Raw genomic sequence first — 23,588 nt, 5'->3', positions numbered from 1 at the left:
TTCTTTTTTACATACTCTCAGGAGCCATACCTATAAAGAGAGGAATCCTGAGTGGAAATGTAGAAAAAAGAGCAGATGGACAGAGACAGTATGCTACATCAACACTTCTGTTGCCCAATTCTTTCATTCAGAATTTAAGCTCTGATTTTAAATACAAGTTTCTTGCTCTTAGAATCATGAAGGAAGACTGCCAATGTGAACTGATTTAGTGCTATCCTACTTCATCTACAAGGAATGACAGTCTGAAACAATAGTCCTCACATAGGTCAACTGCCCTGTTCATCTTACTGGGATGTTTACTGTGAAGCACCCAAACAACTTAAACGCCATTCTTTACCTCAAGAGAAAACTCTACATGGTTTCTAGACTCCAACCCAGTATCCATCTCCCAGTTTGCCTGGCACCTGAGAGGCTATAAAAACAAAAGATTTGGGGTCTCCAAGTAGGTATCTCAAGTCCTCCTAACTTCCCTGAAGGAGTATGCTGGAAGGACATTCAAATGTAAATAGAGAATGACTGTTTTTCTTTTTCCCCACCTACAGCCCAGAAACTCCTTCCAGCAGAAGCCTATGAAGATTAAAACTCTTCAAGTTTACACAGAAAAGAGGGCGAAGAGAAAAAAAAAGAGTGAACATGAAAACAAACTAAGAAAGGCATAGCACGTGGCTCCTACCCTACTGTTCAGTACTCCGAGACAGAACTCTACCAGCAGAAGCCTTTCCCACAGCTTAGTACAAATAAAGTACTACAGACAGGCAGTTATTCTGCTCCCATTAAAATGCATTTTCTGCCTACTACCATGCATCCATCCAAACTCCCAGTGCTAATAAGAAAAAGCAAAACATGAGAAATGTAAGGTTATACAAAAAACAAAACAAACAACCCACCAGATGCCTTTGTCACTCAAGCATGCTCAGCTTATAGCAATGAGATGAGAACAACTCATGTAGTTGTTAATTGAGATCATGTACTCACAGTGCTGAGAGTTTTACTATTGGCTTGTTGACCCTTGATCTACCAGAACCTTAGAGGATGAGAACCCCATCTAGGTTTCTTTTTAAGACATGGTTAGCATGACATTACAAGCCCAATACTGGCTCATGTTGTCCCTCCCTATTACTCATTCACCATACCCTTCGAATGCATAAAATGAGGGCAGAGCAGAGATTCTACTCCCAGCCAGTCCTCATGTGCAGAAAAGGCTCCGCTAGAAAAACAAGACTATCCACCTCATCTTCAAATCAACAGACAATCCTAAAAACTCTACTCAACTACAGACAGAAAAGGCTTCTCAGAAGCACTGCTGGAAATGCTGAAATGACACGACAAGGAGTCTGCTATTGTACCTCATTTTTCTTGAATGCTTCAACATCCGTACAGATAACACTGATACTATTGCGCAAAACCTCCTACCCACTGTAAACAATGGGTCTTGTACAAGTTATTTCCACACAAGACACAATTGGTCACACAACAGACTGGCTCCTTTACCTACACATCACTACCTCCTACAAGCAGTCTGCAGCAGAAGGGTCCGTCTGGATTTCCCGTTGTAGCTGAACACACAGAGTAACAGCATCAAAAATTACTTTTCTTCCATCTTCCACTAGCCAGAAGACTGAGCCGCATTGTCAGACAAAGTGATCCAAGGCTTTGTGAGCTCCAGGCTGAGACTATTAAAATTCACTCTGCCTCGGCATAAGCAGTCCAATATTAAAATAAAGCTTCCTCCACCAAAAACATTATCTGGTACTTCACTCATTATACTGGCTCCTCACAGAAACGGGGCTGAAGGGCAAGATCTCTGGGTTACCTTTCGAGGCCCCCCCTGGAATTAGCACAAGATACCTCAGAAAGTGCTTCCCTCTTTGAAGAGGCCTCCCTTGACAGTTAAATTAACCAGGAACAACAAAGATGTCAAACTCAAAGATGAAGCTCACGAGAGCCGAAGGCAGGGCTTTCTTGGCAACAGGACCAATTCCTCAGAACTCATTACCTAAGGAGATATGAATGACCACAAATTTCACTGTCTTCAAATTGAAGTGAAAAGCTCATTTCTTTGACTTCACTTTCCCACAGTTCCAGCTAAACACAGCAAAGAGAAAAAGGGGGGAGATGAGGTAGGAAATAGAATGAGGGGAAAAAATAAATAAATGCAAACAAACAAACAAAAAGAGCCCAACTGCCTTGGGTGAAGTATGGAGGAAAATTAGGCCACTAGCCTATTATGATCTTGGTTATCTCAGAGAGGTACTCAGATGTTTCAGTGATGAACACCATTATAAGGATCTAGATAAGTATCAAGACCAACCTGAGCTCATTTTTTGAAACACAGACTTGTTTTCCAGATCAGCTCCCACATGTGTGTTGATTTTGGTCTCTTACTTAAAAACCTCTGCTAAAGTACACAAGCATTCAAATTGAGTTGGTGGTAAAGAGTGGTGAGAGAATGAGACTACTGAAGAGCAAGTCTGTCTCTGGAATGCACCAACTGGCATAGTTATCAGAGAAATATGAAGAACTTCAGCAAATGCACTTTATGTACAGTTGTTCAGCAAGAGGTGATGACCTCTTTCTTAATTATGTTCAGGTGAATATATAGTTTAAATGGAAAAGACAAACATAGTTCCCTATTCCTCACCCTTTCTTTCCAGGCATACATTATGTGTACACTAGGATTATGACCAAATAAAATTGTCCTATATTTTAAATCAAAATGTCACGTAAGCCTGGAAAAATGGTAAGTCTGCTCAAGCATTACTTTTAGCTTCCAGCAAACAGCTTCTCATCCTCTTCGCAGATAAACATTGGTCATCACACTCTGCTGCTAAGATCCTTGTCCATGTTTCATAACCTTATCAGAGGAGTCCAGACCATCAGGAATATTCTCTTTTTCTACCAGGACTGTAAATGAGAGCTCCAATTTATATCCTTCTTGCTCACTGTGATCAGTTTTGAAGTAGCTATTTATGACCCTAAGAAAATAAGCAGGATTACTAAATCCAGCTGACACTCTTTCTAAGAGCATAGAGACTAATGCAATTTCCAGAAGGTCCAAGGAGAGCACCAGCCCACTTCACTCTTCTCTGATGAGGAGCATATTCAAAAGACTTCAGAAAGATACATAAAAAAGCAGCCAAACAAAGCTTCTCAAAATAAATACATACATTAAAGAGATAGCTTAAGATTTCACCCTTATCAATTCAGGGAAAAAAAGAGTTCTTAAAAAACCCCACCATTTCTCCTGAAGAGGGAGAATTATTAGAGTCACAGCCAATGGAGTTCGGAAGAGGAAATCCAGAAAGACCTCCCCTCTGGCGAATGTTTTCATTCAAAGGGAAGAACAGTTGTGAGAATGCTCAATTTATGAGAAAAAGTGGAGGAGAAAGTAAACTAGAAGCCTGTCTATACTGAGCTCAAACTGATTTTGTTGCAATAAAGTTTAAAACAAGTTTTAAATACAGTTTAGTTGTGAATGGGCCAGCTTATTTTATAAACATTTATATCCCTGAGCTCTGCCAGAATGCCATTTTAAAAGTTTTTATAACAAACGCTGTTTTGCACCTAGTCTGGTCTAGCTACCTAATGATGTTTGCACAGTTTTAAATTTATTCAGCAAACTCACTTAACCTCACTGTGAATGGGTCTTGAGAGAACTGCATTCAAGATAGCATTAGCATGAAGACTGAAACAAAATCATGAGCTATTACGCCACTCAGAAACAAAAGGCAAATTATGCAATATTTCCCAAAACAGTCATGTGTGTACTTGATTTTTTGTGATCTCAAAAATGGTCAAAATGACAAATGCTGTCTTAAATCAAAAGAACTCACAAATGTACAGAAAAACTCATGTAGAGACCCCTTAAGTCAATCCTTAAAAATAATCACAGCTTAGTTCCTATATTCCTAGCAGAAGCAAATTTGTATATTCTGATTAGGAAAGTACACTGAGTATTTTCTTTTAGATTCTTGAGAGCTTCCCAGTGAGACAAGACAGGGAACCCACATACCCCAAGAGATGAGAGCAAAGAAGTTTGGGGTGATGCATTCCTTAAAGACAGTGCAGAGCCTCTGAACAGCACAAGCATTCAAAGTGTTCAAATCTACTGAAATAGAGGACTATGAAACTAGCCTTAACATTATTTTAAAAGATCATAAAGGAAAAACAGGTGTGGATAGCTGTGTTGTCCAAAAGTTTCCAATCTGAAGCATCAGGCCATAAACAAGAGATGGTTCATTAGCAGGGCTGGAACTTAAGATCCATTGCACAGACCTCTGTTACTTGAACTAATGGAGTAACTGATAGCAGTAGTAAGTTGTCATCCTCCATTTAGACCAGCACCAGAGGAGGAGGAGACACACACTTGACTATAGGTTTCATAGATATCTGCTGACAGGAGAAGAGTCCGAGATTCAAGAATTTTGGGTTCCATTACAGGATCTTAAAAGGAGTGTAGTCTTCTACCCATCCTCCCCAAACTTGACCCTTCTGTCTCATCCCCTCCTTCAAGCTGTCCCCGTCCACCCGTCTTCCCCAACTCTTGATCTTTGTCTCAGTCCTATTCTTCTTGCCTACCCAGTCCCAGTCTTCACTTTTCAAGCTTATTATCCCTGTGCCAGGCTCCTGGCCCAGCCAATTCAAGTCTGCCCAGCTTCTCTCCCCATCCCAATCATCCTGCTTCAGTTCCCCCCTCAGTCCCATTTTCCCTGCCCAGCCATTCCCACTTTCCCCCTTGTCCCCAATCTTTAGACTTCTGCCCAGGTCCTCATCTGATCTGTCTCTTCACTACTTCCCCTCCACACATCTGCACTGGCTATTAGTCCCAGTCTCCCTCCCTAGACTCCTCATCCAATCTCCATCTTCCCCACTCATGCACTCCTTGGCTCCTTGTCCCGGTTTCTTTACACAGTTCTCCCCCTGCTCCCTGGCTTTCCCTCAGTTCTGGCTCCCCAACCCTAACCTCCACCCCACTTTTTTTTCACTCCTAGCCTCCTCTGGCTCCTGATCCAATCTTCATCTCTCCTGCCCCCTCACTGCCCCTCATTCCCTCCTCCAGCTCCCAGTCACTTTGACCAGTCATTCTAGTCCCCTACATCCCAGCTTGCAGTCCCGGTTTTCCTTTCCTGCTCCTACCAATTTCCTGTCCTAGTTTCCACCCCAACAGGCTCTATGTCCCAAACTACTCGCCATCACCGTGGTCTGTTCTTGTCCCTTCTGCATTTCTATAAGGCAGCTTCCTCTTCCACCCTGCCTGGATATCAGCAAGGAAAGGCAATGAGAATACAGGAGATATAAGCTCTCCATTCCAGTGCCTGGACCTGCAACTGCAATTGCAGGGCAAGTCCTTCTCATCCCTAGGGATCATGCTCAAGTGTGAATTAAATCTTTATCTTTAGCTGCCAATATTTACCAAGTATCTACTGAGCAGATGTGAACTGTGATTTTTCAAAGGCTTATACCTTGGCCAAATGTGGACGTATTTTCATGGGGATGGCAAAAGGCACATCCCTGACACCCAGGGCACCTCCTTGTTAAATTTCAAGTTCCTGCTCAAAAGCATGGAGGGTGTTAGAACAGATTTATTTATTTTTTAAAATCATGGGCATGACAATGTATTTTTCCCTAGCCTCATTCTTAGAAATGTCTTAACTGTTTTAGCTGAAAATTTTCCAAATAAATTCAGTCTGAGACACACATGACATGTAAAATTTCAGCCTAAATGGTAAAAGTTAGGCAAAGCCATAAGCAAATGAAAACACTAATGGGACACTAATGTGTCAGGCAACCTTAACAACAGGTGGTGCTATTAGGACACCTGACTATTAAGGAACATACATAATATATAACAGACAGTGACAAACACAGAAAAATCATAGAACATGAGCATGGTCATAAAATAAATTACTGAAAAATTTTAAAAAATTTACATCTTTGAATTCATGCATTTATATTCCACTTCATTTAAAAACAGAAGCTACTAAAAAAAAAAACCAGAAAGCAGAAACTGAAAATTTTTAAAAGTAGAAAATGCTGTATTCTGATGTTACAACTCAACCTTAGTTTAATTCATAAACAATCCTTCATTAATCAAAAACAAATTATTTTTTTCTCTAAAGTACAAAAGTATCAGTATTTACACACATATGAACCTAAACACTATAAATCAAGTGTAAGAAATCTACTTAATTTTAAGCACTCTTATTTTAAGATAAGAAAATAAAACTAGTTTTTTCTCATTATGCAGAACTACAACTGTACCTTATAAAGAAGTGTGAACAGTACAATGTGCAAGGTTTTACAGTGCAAAAGCTTCACGAGACCTTTATAGCTTGGATGCAGTGGTGTTCGTTTCTTGTAGGGAGGCCAGGGGTTTCCGGGGAATTTTCCACTCTGCTTTAAACTGTTTAAAAAAAAAAAAAAAAGAGAGAGACTAAAATTAAATGCTTCACTAATCAGAATGAAAACAATAGCTCTATTACAGACAATAGGGAATCAAAATATACAGGTAACTTATGTCTTAGGGTACTGACAGTTTCAAAGCAGTATTATTTATGTTACACAACATTTTTCAAACATATCTCCTTTATGAGCAATGGATTGACAAAGGTCACTCATTACTATTACTGGGAGTCAGTGCTGGTGTAAATCCCTCTTGAATCATTATGAGAATGGACCTGTACAAATCAGTTGCAATGACTTCAAGAATGCTTGTTTCAGTCTTTCAAAGATCGTAAAAGAACAACAATTTGCAGAAATGTCTTCACCTCAGCAAAATCTGTTTTTCCATGTGGTTACAGTTATAATATATATTAGCATGGACCAAAGTTTTCTAACTTGTGTGTCAAAAGTAAGGCACCTGCCTTTGACTTCCGAAAGTTAGACTACTGTATTTAGAGATACTGAGCAACTGTAATACCTATTATTTCAATACGAATTATCTTCAATGGGAGCTGTGTGTGCTCAGCACTTCTGAAAAATCAGAATTGACTTTGGGTATCTATATTTGCACATTTTGGCCGTGGTCTCTTCCCTTAGTACCTGACAAAAACCAATATCATCATGAAATCAAGATACACAATATTTCAATACTGCACAAATTATATTTGTATATACTGTTTGAGCATCAATTTTTCAGAATATGCTAGTGTATGGCCCAGTTCCTCTCAGCCACTTATTCCTCAGAAAATTATGAGACTTGTTGCTTGAGTCAAACATATACTTATCTATAGACAAGATGATACAACAGGACAATGTTTTTGTGTTTAAAAAAACTAGAAAAAGGGAAATGTTGAACTACTTTGTATAGTATTTTTAATACACATGGTATATTTAACACCTTATAAAATTAAATTATTCATTGAGGTATGGAACATCCTCCCTGTATCTTTACATTTTTTCCCAAATCTCTCCTGAAACCATATGTTTTCTCCTTTGCTTAAACCAGAGGTGGGCAAACTATGGCCCACGTGCCATATCTGGCCCGCAGGACTGTCCTGTCCAGCTCTTGAGCTCCTGGCTGGGGAGGATATCCCCTGGCCCCTCCCCTGCTGTCCCTCCCCCCCCCGCAGCCACACCGCCATGCCGCCAGCATTCTGGGCAGTGTGGCTGGCTCCAGCCTGGCTGCATGGCTGCGAGCTCCTGCCACTCTGAGTGGCATGGTAAGGGGGCAGGGAGCAGCGGGGATTGGATAAGCGTGGAAGTCCCAGGGAGCCTGTCAGGGGACAGGCCTGTGGATAAGGGTCGGGGCAGTCAGGGGACGGGGAGAGTTGGATATGGAGTGAGGTCCTGGGGGGAGGTTGTGGCGGGGGGGTCTTGGGAGGGGGCGGTCAGGGGACAAGGAGCGTGGGGGGTTTGGATGGGTCGGGGTTTCTAAGGGGGGCAGTCAGGGGGCGGGAAGTGGGAGGGGGCAGATAGGGGGGCGGGGGCCAGACTGTTTGGGGAGGCATAGCCTTCCCTACCCTGCCCTCCACACAGTTTGGCAACCCCGATGTGGCCCTCGGGCTAAAAGGTTTGCCCACCCCTGGCTTATACCTTGTAATTTCTCTCCCGTTGTTATTGTGTGTCTCTGTCATTGTAGAATGTAATTAGCTGATGGGGTCATGTGACTGTTTGAATGAAAAAGCCAATAGCACCATTCTGTATGTGCCTGCATGTGGACATCTGAAATCTAGGAAAGCCTCACGGAAAAGCCTTGCAGTTTTCAAGGGCATGGACGAAAATTTCTGCTGAGAGAATTTGAGGCATAGCCACATACTGGTAGTCCTGTGTAGGTGGTGACAGGCATGCCTCCAAACACAGAAGTAGTGGTGGAGCACAGTTCAGGGTAAAGGACATACAGTTGAATATCAGTGCAAGAGTAGTAACTAAGGGCAAGTACTCGGAGTGGCTAGCCATCCTGTGGCTCCAGCTGCTACAGTTATACTCTATTTTTAGCATGCTAGGTCAATAAGAGCTGGCGTGAATATGTTTCCTTGAGCTGGGAATCACGCTGCCAACTCCAAGTGTAGACATACAAATGGTTAAAAGGTGAAGAGGACAGGGAGAAAAGGCAGACTGAAAAAAACAGGGAGCCTAGAACAGAATCCTGTCGGATTTCACAAGAGGAACAGTATAGACACAAAGTCCACTAAGGAAGTGGGTGTTACAGGGAAGGGGGGGCATGGCAGAGCTCAGCCCAATTCTCAACTGGCATACTAGTTCTAATGTGTGTGCAGCTGGATGGCTGTGAATTCAGAAGCCACAAATAGGTCCCTGCAGTCCCCTTGCCCTGCATGTGAGCAGAACTTGGTTGGAGTAGAGAGTCTAATAAAAGAGGAAGAAAGTGGTGTTAGCAAGAGTTGAGGAAGAGGAAAAGGATGGGTGAATTAAAACAGTAATGTAGAGAGCAAAAGTAGGGAGAATGGAACAAAATGAGCAAATGAACGAGTAGATTTCTCACACCTGGCCTGGGATAGGCTGGAAGGAATGGGCAAGCCCAGATGCTGAATTAAACCAGTTAAAGTAAAGAAGGCTCATATTCTATCTTTCTGAAACTCACCTCCATCAAAACTCACTTGCATAGTAGTTTCTTGGTATATGAAAGTGACCTGCATTTTTTCTTTTCAAATGCAGCAATTCTAAAATTATGTGTTGAATGCAAAAGTTACCCAGCCAACATTTAATACATCAAATTACATTTTTTTTTTAAAAGTGTTAAAAGATGGGCTCCACCTACAACAAAACAGAACAAGATTGCTGGCATATATAATTAAAAAGGTCATAGAGGAGTTTTTAAATTAAGGGCTGGAGGAAAGACAACAGGTGTGGAACAACACATACTTTGGACAGAGACATCTTTTACGGGAGGACTTATTAAAGGGGTTACGCTAAATCCTAATAAAGAGGAGAGGACAGAAGTTGATACATACAGGTAGGAATCAAGAGAAACAGTCAAATGACAAAGAGTCCTATTCAATTACATCTCATGAACACAGACAACTAAATATTGGCAAATTTAATCAAGTGCTTGTATACAAATGCTAGAAGTCTAAATACTAAAGGCCTGTCTACACATACAGCGCTGCAGAAGTGAAGCTGTACCGATGGAGCTATAGCACTTAGTTAAGACACTACCTATGCCAACGGGAGATCTCTTCCCATCCCTTCTCAAGAGGCAGTAGCTATGTTGCTGGGAGAAACCCTCCTATTGACAGAGTGCTGTCTATACCAGGAGTTCAGTTGGTACACCTACGTTGTTGAGGAGTGTGGATTTTCTACACTCCTGAGCGATGTAGTTATGCAGTCGTAAGTCTATAGTGTAGAACAAGCCTAAAATGGCTGAACTTGAGTGGCTGGTATTGATATAATAGGTATCACAGAAACTTTGTGGAATGAAGATAATGAATGGGACATGATCATACCAGGATCAAAGTATACAAAATGAGTAGCACTATATGTGAAAGAAAGTAAGTATAGTAAAAATCTTAAATAAATCAAACTGTACCATAAAATCTCTATGGATAGAAATTCCATGGTTGAATAATAAGAGTATAGCAGCAGGAATATACTACTGACCACCTGATCAGGATGGTGATGGTGATTTTGAAATGCTCAGGGAGATCACAGAGACTACAAAAAACAGAAAACCCAATAATAATGGGCGATTACAACTATCCCCATATTGACTGGAAACATGTCTCCTCAGAATGGGATGAAGAGACAAAATTCTGAGACATTAATGACTGCTTCTTGGAGCATCTAGTACTGGAACCCACAAGGGGAGAGGGAATGCTTGATTTAGTCCTAAGTGGCGCAAAGGATCTCACCCAAAAGGTGAATATAGCTGAACTGCTTGGTAATAGTGACCATAATGTAATTAAATTTTATATTCTTGTAGGGGGAGAAATACCAAATATACCCACCACAGTAGCTAACTTCAGAAAGGGGAACTACACAAAAAGTAGGAAACTGTTAAATGAAAATTAAAGTCACAAGAGTGAAATGCTTGCAAGCTGCATGGAAACTTTTTAAACACATCATAACTAAATGTATACCCCAAATTAAAAAAAAAAAAAAAACAGTAAGAGGACCAAAAAACAACAGAGTAAAAGAGGCAGAGACAAAAAGTGACCCTTTAAAAACTGGAAGTCAAATCCAACTGAGGAAGACAGAAAGGAGCATAATCCCCAGCAAGCCAAGTGTAAAAGTATAATTAGGCAGGCCAAAAAAGAATTTGAAGAACAATTAGCAAAAGACACAAAAACTAACAGGAAAATTTTTTAAGTAATTCAGAAGTGGAAAGCCTGCCAAACAATCAGTGGGGCCACTGGACAATCGAGGTGCCAAAGGAGTGCTCAAGGAAGACAAAGCCATAGTGGAGAAGCTAAATTAATTCTCTGTATAGGTCTTTACTGCAGAATATGTGAGGAAGATTCCCACATCTAAGCCATTCTGTTTACGTGACATATCCGAAGAACTGTCCCAGACTGAGGTGTCGATAGAGGTGGTTTTGGAACAAACTGATAAATTTTACAGTAATAGGTGACCAGGACCGGAGGGTATTCACTCAGGAGTTCTGAAGAACTTCAAATACGAAATTGCAGAACTACTAACTGTGGTACGTAACCTATTTCTTAAATGAGCCTCTGTACCAAATGACTGGAGGATAGCTAATGTAATGCCAATTTTTTAAAAATGTTCTGGAGGCAATCCTGGCAATTACAAGGCAGTAAGCTTAACTTAAGTACCAGGAAAACTAGTTGAAACTATAGTAAAGAACAAAATTATCAGACACATAGATGAACACAATATGTTGGGGAAGAATCAACACAACTTTTTTAAACGGAAATCATGCCTCACCAATCTATTAGAATTCTCTGAGTGTCAACAAGCATGTGGACAAAGGTGATCTAGTCAATATAGTATACTTGGACTTTCAGAAAACAAGGTCCCACACCAAAGGCTCCTGAGCAAAATAAGTAGTCATGTGATAAGAGGGAAAGTCTTTTCATGGATCAGTAACTGGCTAAAAGATAGGAAACAAAGGGTAGGAATAAATGGACAGTTTTCAGAATGGAGAGAGGTACAGAGTGGTATCCCACAGTGATATGCACTGGGGCCCGTGCTGTTCAATATATTCATAAATGATCAGGGAAAAGGGATAAACAGTCAGGTGGCAAAGTTTGAAGATGATACAAAATCACTCAAGATTGCAATCTGCTTTGGACTGAACAGAGGCCTTGTCTACACTACTGGGGTAAGTTGACCTAAGTTATGTTCCTCCAGCTACGTGAATAACATAGCTGGAGTCAACGTAGCTTAGGTCGACTTACCACTGTGTCTTACCTTGCTCCTCTCGTTCCAGTGGACTACCAGAGTCGACCAGAGAGCACTCTGCAGTCAATTTAGTGGGTCTAGTGAAGATAAGTCTAAATTGACCCCCACTGCATTGATCGCAGCAGCGTCAATCCCTGGTAAGTATAGACATGGTCTAAGACTGGGATCTCACTAAACGGGGTGATTGGGGAACAAAATGGCAGATGAAATTCAATGTTGATAAATTCAAAGAAATGCACATTGGAAAATATAATCCCAACTATACAGACAAAATGATGGCATCTAAATTAGTTGTTACCACTCAAGGAAGATCTTTGAATCATTGTGGAAAGTTCTCTGAGAACATCCACTCAATTTGCAGCAGCAGTCAAAAAAGCCAACGTTAGGAACTATTAGGAAAGGGATCAATAATAAGACAGAAAATATCACAATGCCACTATATAAATCCATGGTACACCAACACTTTGAATTCTGCTTGCAGTTCTGGACACCCCATCTTAAAAAAATATATAAGAATTATAAAAAGTACAGAGAAGGGCAACAAAAATGATTAGGGATCTGGAACAGCTTTCAAAAGAGGAGATATTAAAAAGACTGGCACTGTTCATATCGGAAAATGGATAACTAAGGAGGCATCTGACAGAAGTGATTAAAATCATGAATGGCGTGGAGAAAGTCAATAAAGAAGTGTTATTTACTCCTTCCCATAACACAAGAACCAGGGGTCACTAATGATATTAATAGGCAGCAGATTTAAAACAAACAAAAGGAAGTATTTCTTCACACAACACACAGCCAATCTGTGGCACTTGTTATCAGGGGATGTTGTAAAGGCCAAAAGTATAACTGGGTTCAAAAAAGAATTAGATAAATTCACAGAGGATAGATTCACCAATGGTTAATTAGCCAAAATGGTCAGGGATGCAACCCTATGCTCTGAGTGTCCCTAAACCTCTGTCAGAAATTGGGACAGGACAGGGGATTCATCAGATGCTCTTTCACCTACATCCAGTGCATACACAGGTATATGTATGTCTAGTGGTGCAAGGACGCATGCATAGAGCAAATCCAAAATGAAGGCCAGGACTTTTAATCTACTGGTCTCAAAAAGTCTTCTGCAGTTTGTTCCACAAGTCTGACACATTCCCACCACCAGTTAACAAAAAGAAAAGTCACATTTTCACATCTATGATGTAGCCAGAGGGCTGTGTATCAGAACTATGAATAAGGCAACACACACACACACTCAGGGTTCCGATGCTTCAGTCTCTTGATTACTGTTACCCCTTACTCAGCATTACATTGTAGCTGAGTTCTATGTTCTGCTTCCTCTCATTCCTAAAAGTTATTTGCATTGATGTAAGATCTTCTACCCAAAGGCCTCGAAATACTTCATTAACAATGGATTACACCTTGCAATCCCCTGTGTTATGTCCATTTATCATTATTAATATTTTTATTGTGATTGGGCCCATCGATCCCAGTTAGGATAAGCACCTTTTTGTGCTAAGCACTGTACAGACAGATATGAAGATGCAGTCTTTACCCTGAAGATCTCATGTATCTAAGCAGAAAAGACCAACAAACAGTGATAAAGACAACATGTAAGAAAAGATCAAAAAGGTATATAATCTTGTTGGTTCCTTTTAATTTGCTTTGTGCTTCCCCTGCACACCAAACCATCCCATTTGTCATGTTCCTCTGTACCAGATATGGACTGGCTACAGACCTTGCTTATACACACCAGATGTGTTCAGCATAAGCTCCTTTAATGCTCTGCCAGGTATGGCCGGGGTTCGTTTAAATAAGGTATTTTACAGACTGTGCCTACCATTTACACTGACACTATCACCCTGTCTTTGAAGTTCCGTACATATCAGTCTGTTAAGAGTCTCTGAATCTTACTCGTTTCCTAATTACACGACATAAACACTTAACAACTTGGTCATCTGGCTGTCCACTAGTTGCAACCACTGGCTGTGGTCAGTTTGGAATACTTTAGTCTTCTTCATGAGAAGAAACTTGGAGAGTGGTCAGTTTGGATGAGCTATTGCCAGCAGGAGAGTGAGTTTCTGTATGTATGGGGGTGGGGGGGTGAGAAAACCTGGATTTGTGCTGGAAATGGCCCACCTTGATTATCATGCACATTGTAGGGAGAGTGGTCACTTTGGATGAGCTATTACCAGCAGGAGAGTGAGTTTGTGTGTGTGGTTTTTGGAGGGGGGTGAGGGCGTGAGAGAACCTGGATTTGTGCAGGAAATGGCCCACCTTGATTATCATGCACATTGTGAAGAGAGTTGTCACTTTGGATGGGCTATTACCAGCAGGAGAGTGAGTTTGTGTGTAGGGGGGTGGAGGGTGAGAAAACCTGGATTTGTGCTGGAAATGGCCCAACTTGATGATCACTTTAGATAAGCTATTACCAGCAGGACAGTGGGGTGGGAGGAGGTATTGTTTCATGATCTCTGTGTGTATATAATATCTGCTGCAGTTTCCACAGTATGCATCCGATGAAGTGAGCTGTAGCTCACGAAAGCTCATGCTCAAATAAATTGGTTAGTCTCTAAGGTGCCACAAGTACTCCTTTTCTTTTTGCGAATACAGACTAACATGGCTGTTACTCTGAAACCATTCATGAGTATAGTTTGTGGGGACCAGAGGAGGTTTTGCCCCCCAAACTGCAAGCCCTGATCAGGTGTAGAACCTGGGGTTAAGTTGATTTGAGGGAGAAAGATAGATTAAAATCATAAGAATCCAGACACTGTCTCTCAATGTATAATTATTTGCTGAAAGTCAAATTTGGGACCTAAAAATATTGATATTGTCCTTTTAACGACATAATGACATAGCATGCCAATGAATACCCATAAAATAAAGACCCTGTACGATACGCAGTATTCTGTTCTTATACTACTGAGTATGATCAACTTACAATGCTGTATATCTGTCCATTGCAGATTGCACATCTCTACGGTAAACTGTACGAAGAATTACCATGACTGGGTCAAATTCTTTATCCCAGATATCAGCTGTTTAAAAAAAAAAAAAGCAAGCATAAATTAACATTAACTTCTAAACACTATAAATTATTCTAGATTATTTTGTTAATTAGATTACAGGAGGCACATGTATTTTATGTAATTTTTAATTTTCTAAATTGTCTTCAGCAGCAGACAATGTAGCTTAGTTTCTTACTTTTTCATACATCAGTGCATATCTTCACAATTAAAGATATTTTCTCTCAGTTACACAATAAAAATTAAAAAGTAAGAACTTTTCAGGCAATAGATAGCTTTTACTAAGCAGCTTGACTTCAATACCTTGTAGAATTTCATTTATTTTTGTATAATACCTTACATTATACAAAAAAACTTGTATGATGCCTCTAAAATGACAACTGACTATAAAAGAAAAACTGGATTTATAAAGCATCATTGAAAAATTATTTCAAAGCCCTGAATAACAGCAGTGTTTCCTTAGTTGCAGTTCACATCCCCACTTTTTCATATTCATGATATTTTGCTTTATTTTGAACTCTTTTAGGAAAAGACAGAATTTGGTAAATATAGCCAGTCATGGAAATAAGAGATAATGAACATGGTTAATGGTTGGATGACATTTAGGGGTTGTCTACACCAGGGAGAGGGGCAAATGGAGGGGTGTTAAACTGGATTAAGTCAAAATAATCCAGTTTTAAAATACTTGTGTATGCACAACACAATTTATTGTAGTACACTGACTCTGTATTTATGGCAAACTCTGGAGTCCTCTTTCAAAGTGAACTAACTTTGCTGGAAATCAAGTTAGTACAGTCCATTGTTCATGTGCATGCAATGCTGTTGCAAACTACTTTGGCACTCTTCCAACAGCTACCCCACACTGCTTTGCAGGTTAATGTTACTGACCTGTTTACCTGTGTGTCCTCCCCTCCTCTGGGGTCAAGTTAACCAGATGTCCCCCCATTTATCAACTGGCACACAGCCAGAATTTGTCCTTTTGCTCATGGATTCCAGTTTCTCACCATAGCTACGATAATACTCCAGAAGCTCCACAACATGCCTCAAGCAGCTGCTTGGAGCTGCACCAAAACCCTGGATCTTTTCACCATCTGGGGAGAAGTGCTGGGGCAGGAAGTTCTTGTGACAGCCACCGGAATAAAGACCTATTTTTGCAGACACTGCTAGACAGATGTCTGTGAGGAGCCAAGACCAAATGCCAAACAGTACTAGATAAAGAACAAGTAGCTCAGGAGGACCTACATTAAAACAAGGGATGACAGTGAAAAAATCTGGCCAGGGACATGTAACCTGTCAACTTCTTGAGATACTGGATAGAATTTTACATAACTATACAATCCAGAAACTTGTGGAGCCCGCTGCCCACTCACCCCTCCACTCCCTCAAGGATGACCAGAAAGACCAGCAAAATTCATTGGATGATGAACATGAGGAGACCCATGAAGAGATCACCCCCAGAAAGCCAGGATCTGTTCAAGACTCAGGATTCTGATACAGAAGATAGGAGAGCCAGATTCCTGACATGCAGCAACCAACTTCGATTCCCAGGCAGCAATGCAGACCAGGACTGACGAGGCTGATCCTATCGGTGTGTAAGTCTATTAATAATTTTTTAGATAATTTAATATTAAAGTTTTAATTCATTATTATTATTGTTATTACACAGCCTTGCTAGCCTGTGTTCTGGTGTCCCATGGCCATCGCCAGTGTAGGTAGATGTGAGGTAGAAGCCTTTCTGAGTCCAAGATCTCCACCTCCCTCCCTCAGCCCATGCTGTCTGTTTGGTGCCCCACATACCTTTCCAAGACAGCAGCTACTCTGGCTGGGCAACTCGCCTCCTTCTCATACTAAAGCCCCAACTACTGACCGTTTTCAGGCCCACACTATGGAAGGGATGCGTCCGTGTATCTATTTTCTTTTCCCCTTCCCTCAGCTGTCCTGCCTGGAGACCACCCACTCCACACACCCCAAATCCAGTTTGCCACCATGAAACGGCAGCTGGCAGCATGGCGAAGCCACAATCTCTATCCACCCTCCCTCCTGCAGTAGATTCAAATAAGGAAAACATTATTTTGTGTGAAATGCGAAAGTTTATTGAGACAGCGATTACAGGAAAAGAAGTTTGGTTAGTGTTCTGACTTTACACAAGATAGACATCGATACTGCATGCCCATATGGCCACAAAGGGTACAACCCCCTGCTGACGTACAAATGTCCTGTAACACCATTCTCAGTGATAATAGTGAATCTTCACATAATCAGTGCAGAAAGCTAGCTATTTTTCACAGCATTTTCAACATGTCTGCAGGGGAGATAAACCAAAATCTAAGGCTCAGAGATAGTTGTTCAGCAATTATAAAGAATAGCTGCATGGCCTTCTCCCCAGGGTAGTTCGCAGCTCCCCTCCTCACCTACAGCACTTCTGGGGGAGAATCATCTTGGCGAATAACTTCACAGTGTATCTTGCTGGTCTGCCCTTTGCCTTTTTCAGTAAGGCCATTCTCTGCCTCCTAGTCACCCATCTCAGTGAAATGTCATCCAAAGTAAGGACAGACTAACGGGGATGTAGAGGGGATTACTATAGCGGCTCCCCCGTTAACTCGTCCTATACCATGTATGCACCTCCAAGACACAGCAATACTGCAAAGGCAGATCAGGATCATAATTCCCAACAGCATCTCCATATCCAGAATATATTCCTGAACACACACTCACACACTCTCCCTCAGCCTCCAAGGCACAACTGCAAAGCCAAACAGTATATACTGCACAGACAAAAATCCCAATGCACGCATCACTGTCTCCAAGATTCCCTCCTGCCTGGAAAGAATCTCAGAGATGGTAAAACCAGAAATATGTGTGAAAAAATTGCTATCACATTCTCCCTAGAACATGAACCATAACCACTTGTTATGAACAAATATCTGCACAGCTATGGCACCCTGCACTGGCCAGACCATTAAGGACAGGGATTTTATCAATGGCGGAGGGCTGTCAAACCTGAGCGAGAGAAAACGGAAAACTTGTGATGAAATGTTCATGGACATCATTTCAGAATCCATGCCCCCCATCCTCCACCAAAAAAATCCCACCCACACATCACCACACCACACCAGGAGAAATCCAGAGAGGTGGAGACAGAGAGCTGTGTCTGATGGTGGGAAGGGAATCCAACAAGATGATTTCCAGGGAGATTGTTGCAGTGGCAAAGGACTGCATGGCAGTTGCCAGGGAAAGCGATGTTGTGGCCAAAGACAGTATGGAAAAAAGATAGTGAAATGCAGAGGCAACACCTGGAGGCAATTCAAAGCTAAGATGTCCTGTTGCAATTCATGCTATTACTAAACCAGCAGGCAATGCAGTACTGCAAACCAACACCCAGCCATGTTATACAGACCCTACAACAGGGGTTCTCAACCTTTTTCTTTCTGAAGGCCCCCCGCAGTGTGCTATAAAAACTCCACGGCCCAGCTGTGTCACAACTGGTTTTCTGCATATAAAAGCCAGGCCAGCATAAGGGGGTAGCAAGGGCCTCATTAGGGCCTCATGCCACGCAGGGCATCGCAAAGCTAAGTTGCTCAGACTTTGGCTTTAGCCCCGGGTGGTGGGGTTTGGGGCCCCAGGCTACAGTGCAGCGTGGCAGGCATTTGGCTTTCTGCCCTGGGTCCTAGAGAGTCTAATGTTGGCCATGCTTGGTGGATTCCCTGAAACCTGCTCATGGGGGCCCCAGGCAGCCACAGACACCTGGCTGAGAACCACGGCCCTACAACACAGGCCTCTGGGAACAACAGCTCCTCCTCCCCACTGTCCACCTGCAGCACTGCTGCCAGAAGCCATTCCCCTTGCAAACCCCAGCTCGGGGCACTGAGAACAGTGGCACCTGGGACCCCAGCTCCTTTGAGCCCTCTGTGGCCCCCAGTAATTTTGAGCTTCAGCGCTCAACACAAGAGGTGCAACAAACTAGAAGAGGCAGCACCAAGGCATATACTTGCCTGTGATTCTAAGCTTCTTGAGCGTCGAGCTGGCTCCTGACGCCTGCACTTCCCTGCTTTGTTTCATTGCTCTTTTAATGAAACGACCTTTTGTGTTTAATACAGTGTTTCATAATCAAAAAAAGTCATTTCATTTTCATTTCAGTTGAAGGTTCATTTCTGTTTGTTCCTAACAGATTGTTTAAGCATTAAAACCTTTAAAATGTCATTGTCGACAGTTCATTTTTCACAGAAAATAATTAACTTTGTACTAATTCGTAAGGCTTTACAAACACATGGAGGCAAAGACACAAGGTACAAGACAGACTGCCACAGCATTGCACTTCCACTGCCCATAAAAAAAAACCCCACTAAGCTGCACAAAAAACTTCCAGACCTTACCCCCTCCACTGGTCAACAGCTGGATGCACAGCAGCACAATTTCAGGCCGGAAGACTCAAATTAAGCGCAGTACACATTCCTGATGATATTGCCCCAGCTCTTTACATTCTGTATTAGGCACCTTGCTGGCAGCTCAACTACTGAGGAAGTCTCTGCACCTTAGCTTCCCACCCATCGCTAAGGCTCTCTCCTTTACTCTCACAAATATTGTGCAAAATACAACACACTGCTATAATCTTTGGGACTTTTTTCCTGCTGCTTCCAGCCTGTTCCACAAACAAACAGTGCCTTCCCCCCTACAAACAGCCAAATGCACACTCCAATTCCATTCTGCAACTACTGAGGCAGCAGTTAAACAGTTCCTTCCTTCTATCCAATTATCCTGTGAATGGCTTCATTGACCAGGGAAGCAGAGAATAAGTTGGGTCTCTCAAGATAACCGGAGCAATGTCCACCCCATTAATGTCCATAGCATGCCCACTGACAAGTCCATTGAAGTAAATAGAGCAGAGTTCCAAAAGATCCTAGCTTTATGGACCCTTCCAGACGACCCAGCATTTCTGTCCATAAGTTTGCTATGGTGGTGACAAGCCCTTGGAGCACAATGGAGAAATACCCCTTTCTGTTTATGAATTCTGAGGCCTGGTTGGGAGGGAGGGGACAAATAATAAGCATGTGGCTCCCATCAACTGTCCCAATCAGCTTGGGAATTCCATGTGTGCAAAGCCATCAATAACCATTGCAACAGTATTTTTTCCATGGCATCACACACCAGCATGACAGTGTTGATCTCTCCTTGCCAAATTGGTTTGCTACAGACTGGAAGCATTCAGTGGTGGTCACCTTACAGATGGCAATTGTTTTCCACTTGCACATGGATATGGGCACAGCACATTGCTAGGCTGCCGCTATAGTTCTGGAGTTAGCTCAGTACACATATCCAGAAAGGTTGCCTTCCCCATCCTGAAATTCTCTCACTGCTGCTGGTCACCTCAGGTCTGCAGAACAATCCTTCCCTACCAATCCGTGCTAGTTTCCAAAGCCCAGAAATGGCGCTGCATGCTGTGAAGCTGCTCAAGGAACCAGTCCTCTATCATCAGTTGCCTTTTGTCATCGTCTTCTTCATCCGTGCTCTGGTTCCACCACCACTGAAGCCCCTCCGACTGTCTTGTTACTGGAGGAGCTGCTGCCGCCATATCACCTGTTTGATGACGCAGCAGGCAAAGTTGCACGCCGAATTCATGCTGCTTTGAATACCGAAATACATCACAAGCAACCTCTACATATTCAAGTTTGCCAGCATAGCAGCGCGGAGCATTGTTGGATCCATGCTGGCCGACAGCAGTTCAAAAATGGTGCTAGCCCACCCTTAAAGGAAGTACGGGGGGAGACAGATGAATCACCAAATTTTTTTCTTTTAACAATTTGAATTAGCCTGACTTCTGCTATGCATCCCACAATGCACAGTGAGAAAAATCCCAGAATTTCACACTGTTGAGCAGCAAAGCGAAGTAACATGGGATATCCTCTGGGAATGTTACATCCTCCATTCACAGCAAACTGTTGACGTTTGTACACAACAATGCGCTTTGACATAAGACACACCGTCCCATGTGCATGCAATTACTGTGACTTGCATACTGCCAAAAGCTCTGGTTAAACACCTCGTGTAGACAAGCCCTTAGTTATAAAGTACTGTGATTTTAAATTTATAAATTGTGCGTATAGTTCTTAATTCAATCTAGCCAACAATTCAGTTTCTTTTCATATATTTATGATCAATCATTTTGAAATTGGACTTACTTTTATAACAAACATTTACAGCTTTCACCTTATTTCTGGAAAAGGTTAGCATTCCTCTTCTCCTTTGAGATCATCAACTTCTGCTGCATTAAGTCCAATTTAGTCTGCAAGCTCCTCAGAACAGGAAAGGAGAGGTTACTTACTTTGTACTTGAGTTCTTTGAGATGTGTGAACCTATGGGCACTCCAAGTCAGGATACACATGCCCTTGATTGGATATTTTTGTCAACAGTGTCCACGGATCTGCATCTGTGCCCTATACAAACTCATCCCCAAATGAGGATATACAGAGAGGATCACCTTCAGTTTTTTCTCAACCACAAAATTCCCAAGATAGAGACTCCCAGGCAGAGAGGAAGGGGGGCAGGCCGCAGAGCACCCAGAGGAACACACATCTAAAAAAACTCAACTTACTGTACAAGATAAGTAACCTCTCCTCCTCCTCTGAGAGCGTCCCATGGGTGCTACAAGTCAGGAGACTCCCTTCATCATGGAGGAGGATGCCGAAGAAGTGGATTTAGTACGGACAATGTCACCAAAAACCATATCAGCCCTGGAAACAGCCACAAGAGCATAATGCCACTAAAATGCACACGGTGAAGACCAGGTGGCCACCCTGCAGATGTCTGAGATGAAGGTCAAGAGTCCAGGGGAAGCCCAGAAGAGCATAGTCCTGTCGAGGTAAAAGGCAAGAGCTCTTTTACTGCTCAGTGTATGGAGGCTCACTTCTTCTCTTGAAGAGTGAGGCTTGGTGTAAAATAACAGGAGATGAATCTCTTAACCTGGAATTCAGAAGAAACTTTAAGAAGGAAGCAAGGGTGTGGATGCAGAGACACCTTATAGTGGTAGAACACTGTGTATAGTGGCTCCACCATCAACAGTCCAAGCTCCCCAATCATCCTGGCTGAAGGAACAAGGTCTTAAAGGGACAAATGAAGGAGGGTACAACTCCCCATACGTTTAAATGGGGGTATCACTCAGGGCACTGAGAACTAAGGTGAGGTCCCATGGTGAAGTTGGTTCCTTGGGTAGGAGGAAAGAGATTGAATAAGGCCTTTAATAAATCTTGTAGTGGTAGGATGAGCAAAGACTAAGAATCCTTCTATAGGAGGGTGAAAAGCTGCGATAGCAGCGAGATGAACTTTTACAGAGTTCGGTGATAAGCATGTGGTCTTTAAATTCAGCAGGTAAGCAAGGATGTGAGCCAAAGAGAATTTGACAGGACGTAAAGCTTCATGGTTGTACCAAGCCTGGAAGTGTTTCTACTTCTGCAGGTAAGTTTCCCTTGTTGTGGACTTTCTGCTATTAAAGTAGCACCCTTTGAATATCTGGAGAGCAGACTTGTTCTATACCAGAGAGCCACAAAGAAGCCAGGCCCTGAGATGACTGGGGTGGGGTGACCAAACCCTGGGTGAGTCAGGCTCAGAGGAAGGTGGCGAGGAGGATGAATGAACATGCGGGTCAGCTCTAGGAATCACACCTGTCTCAACTCTCATGGTGCTAGGAGGATGGCCATTAATTTCCCATCTCAATTTTTTTAGGAACTTGAGAAGTAGAGGTATTGGTGGACAAATGTACATCAGAACTCAAGGCCACGTAACAACCAAGTCATCTCCCTTTAAGTTGTAGCTGTGCCCTCCCCTTGAGCAGGATCGTCTGCACTTTGCATGGGGTGAAGTAGCAAAGAGAGATCTACCTGTGGATAGCTCCAGCTAAGAGATCTCTTGGAACACCTCATTGTTCAGATCCCACTCATGGTTGATGCTAAAATGTCTGCTGAGGGAATCCACCACTGTGTTCTGTAGTCCGAGTAGATAACCGCTGAGATCTATATGTGGTGTGATATACACCACTTCCATAGTTTTATGGATTCAGTGCATAAGGACCGGGATCTTGCTGTTCCTTTCTGACTGATGTAATACATCACTGCTCTCTTGTCCAGCATTATCCTGACTGGGTGAACCTTGATGTGTTGTACGAACTGTTGGCAAATTTAACGGACATTAAATTTGAGCTCTAATATGTTGATATGGAGGATCACCTCCTAAGGGGTCCATTTGCCCTGAGCTGTGAAGCTTTGGAAGTGGACACCCCAACCTATGAGGGAAGCATCTGTGGTGATAATCCTCATGAGAGGAGGCTGTACACATGGAACTCTGAGGCACACCTTTTGTGGGTCCTTCCGCCAGTTCAGACAATCAAGGATCTTCCGAGGTACAGACAGCAGCTTGTAGAGACTGTCTGTTGGGGGTGTACACAGTTCTCAATCATGCTTGAAGACTCCAAAAGTGCTAAGGGAGTCACGAATATACGGCTGTCATGTGGCCCAGAAGTTGCAGGCAAGCCCTTGCAGTGATTTGTGGACTCTGTTGGATTGCTGAAACAAGGTTGGACATTGTGGTGAATCGGTCCCTGGGTAAGTACACTCTGGTGGAAGAGGAGTCCAGAGTGGCCCCAATTAAATCTATATGTTGTGTGGGTGTTAGGGTAGACTTCTCCATTCTGAAGTAGAAATATAGAGAATGAAACAGAGACAGGGCCTTGCTGGTTGCTGTCTGTACTTTGAGAAGTGAGCAGCC

The 23,588-nt window shown here is 42.4% G+C and overlaps 1 protein-coding gene across 4 annotated transcripts in view; it reads right to left on the bottom strand.

Moving 5' to 3' along the window:
- The window catches only part of UBR3 (ubiquitin protein ligase E3 component n-recognin 3), a 215,571-nt gene that overhangs the window by 112,557 nt on the left and 79,426 nt on the right, over nt 1-23,588 (bottom strand). For all 4 annotated transcript variants that reach the window (XM_077829550.1, XM_077829551.1, XM_077829553.1 and 1 more), the window contains exons 19-20: nt 14,750-14,846; nt 6,262-6,403 (exon numbers count right to left, since the gene is read on the bottom strand). In XM_077829550.1, coding sequence (XP_077685676.1) covers nt 6,262-6,403; nt 14,750-14,846 — 239 coding nt within the window. The remainder of the gene's footprint in view (nt 1-6,261; nt 6,404-14,749; nt 14,847-23,588) is intronic.

Source organism: Eretmochelys imbricata, chromosome 11, assembly GCF_965152235.1.
Source record: "Eretmochelys imbricata isolate rEreImb1 chromosome 11, rEreImb1.hap1, whole genome shotgun sequence".
NCBI lineage: Eukaryota > Metazoa > Chordata > Testudines > Cheloniidae > Eretmochelys > Eretmochelys imbricata.
This window is presented reverse-complemented; position numbering and strand designations above follow the sequence as displayed.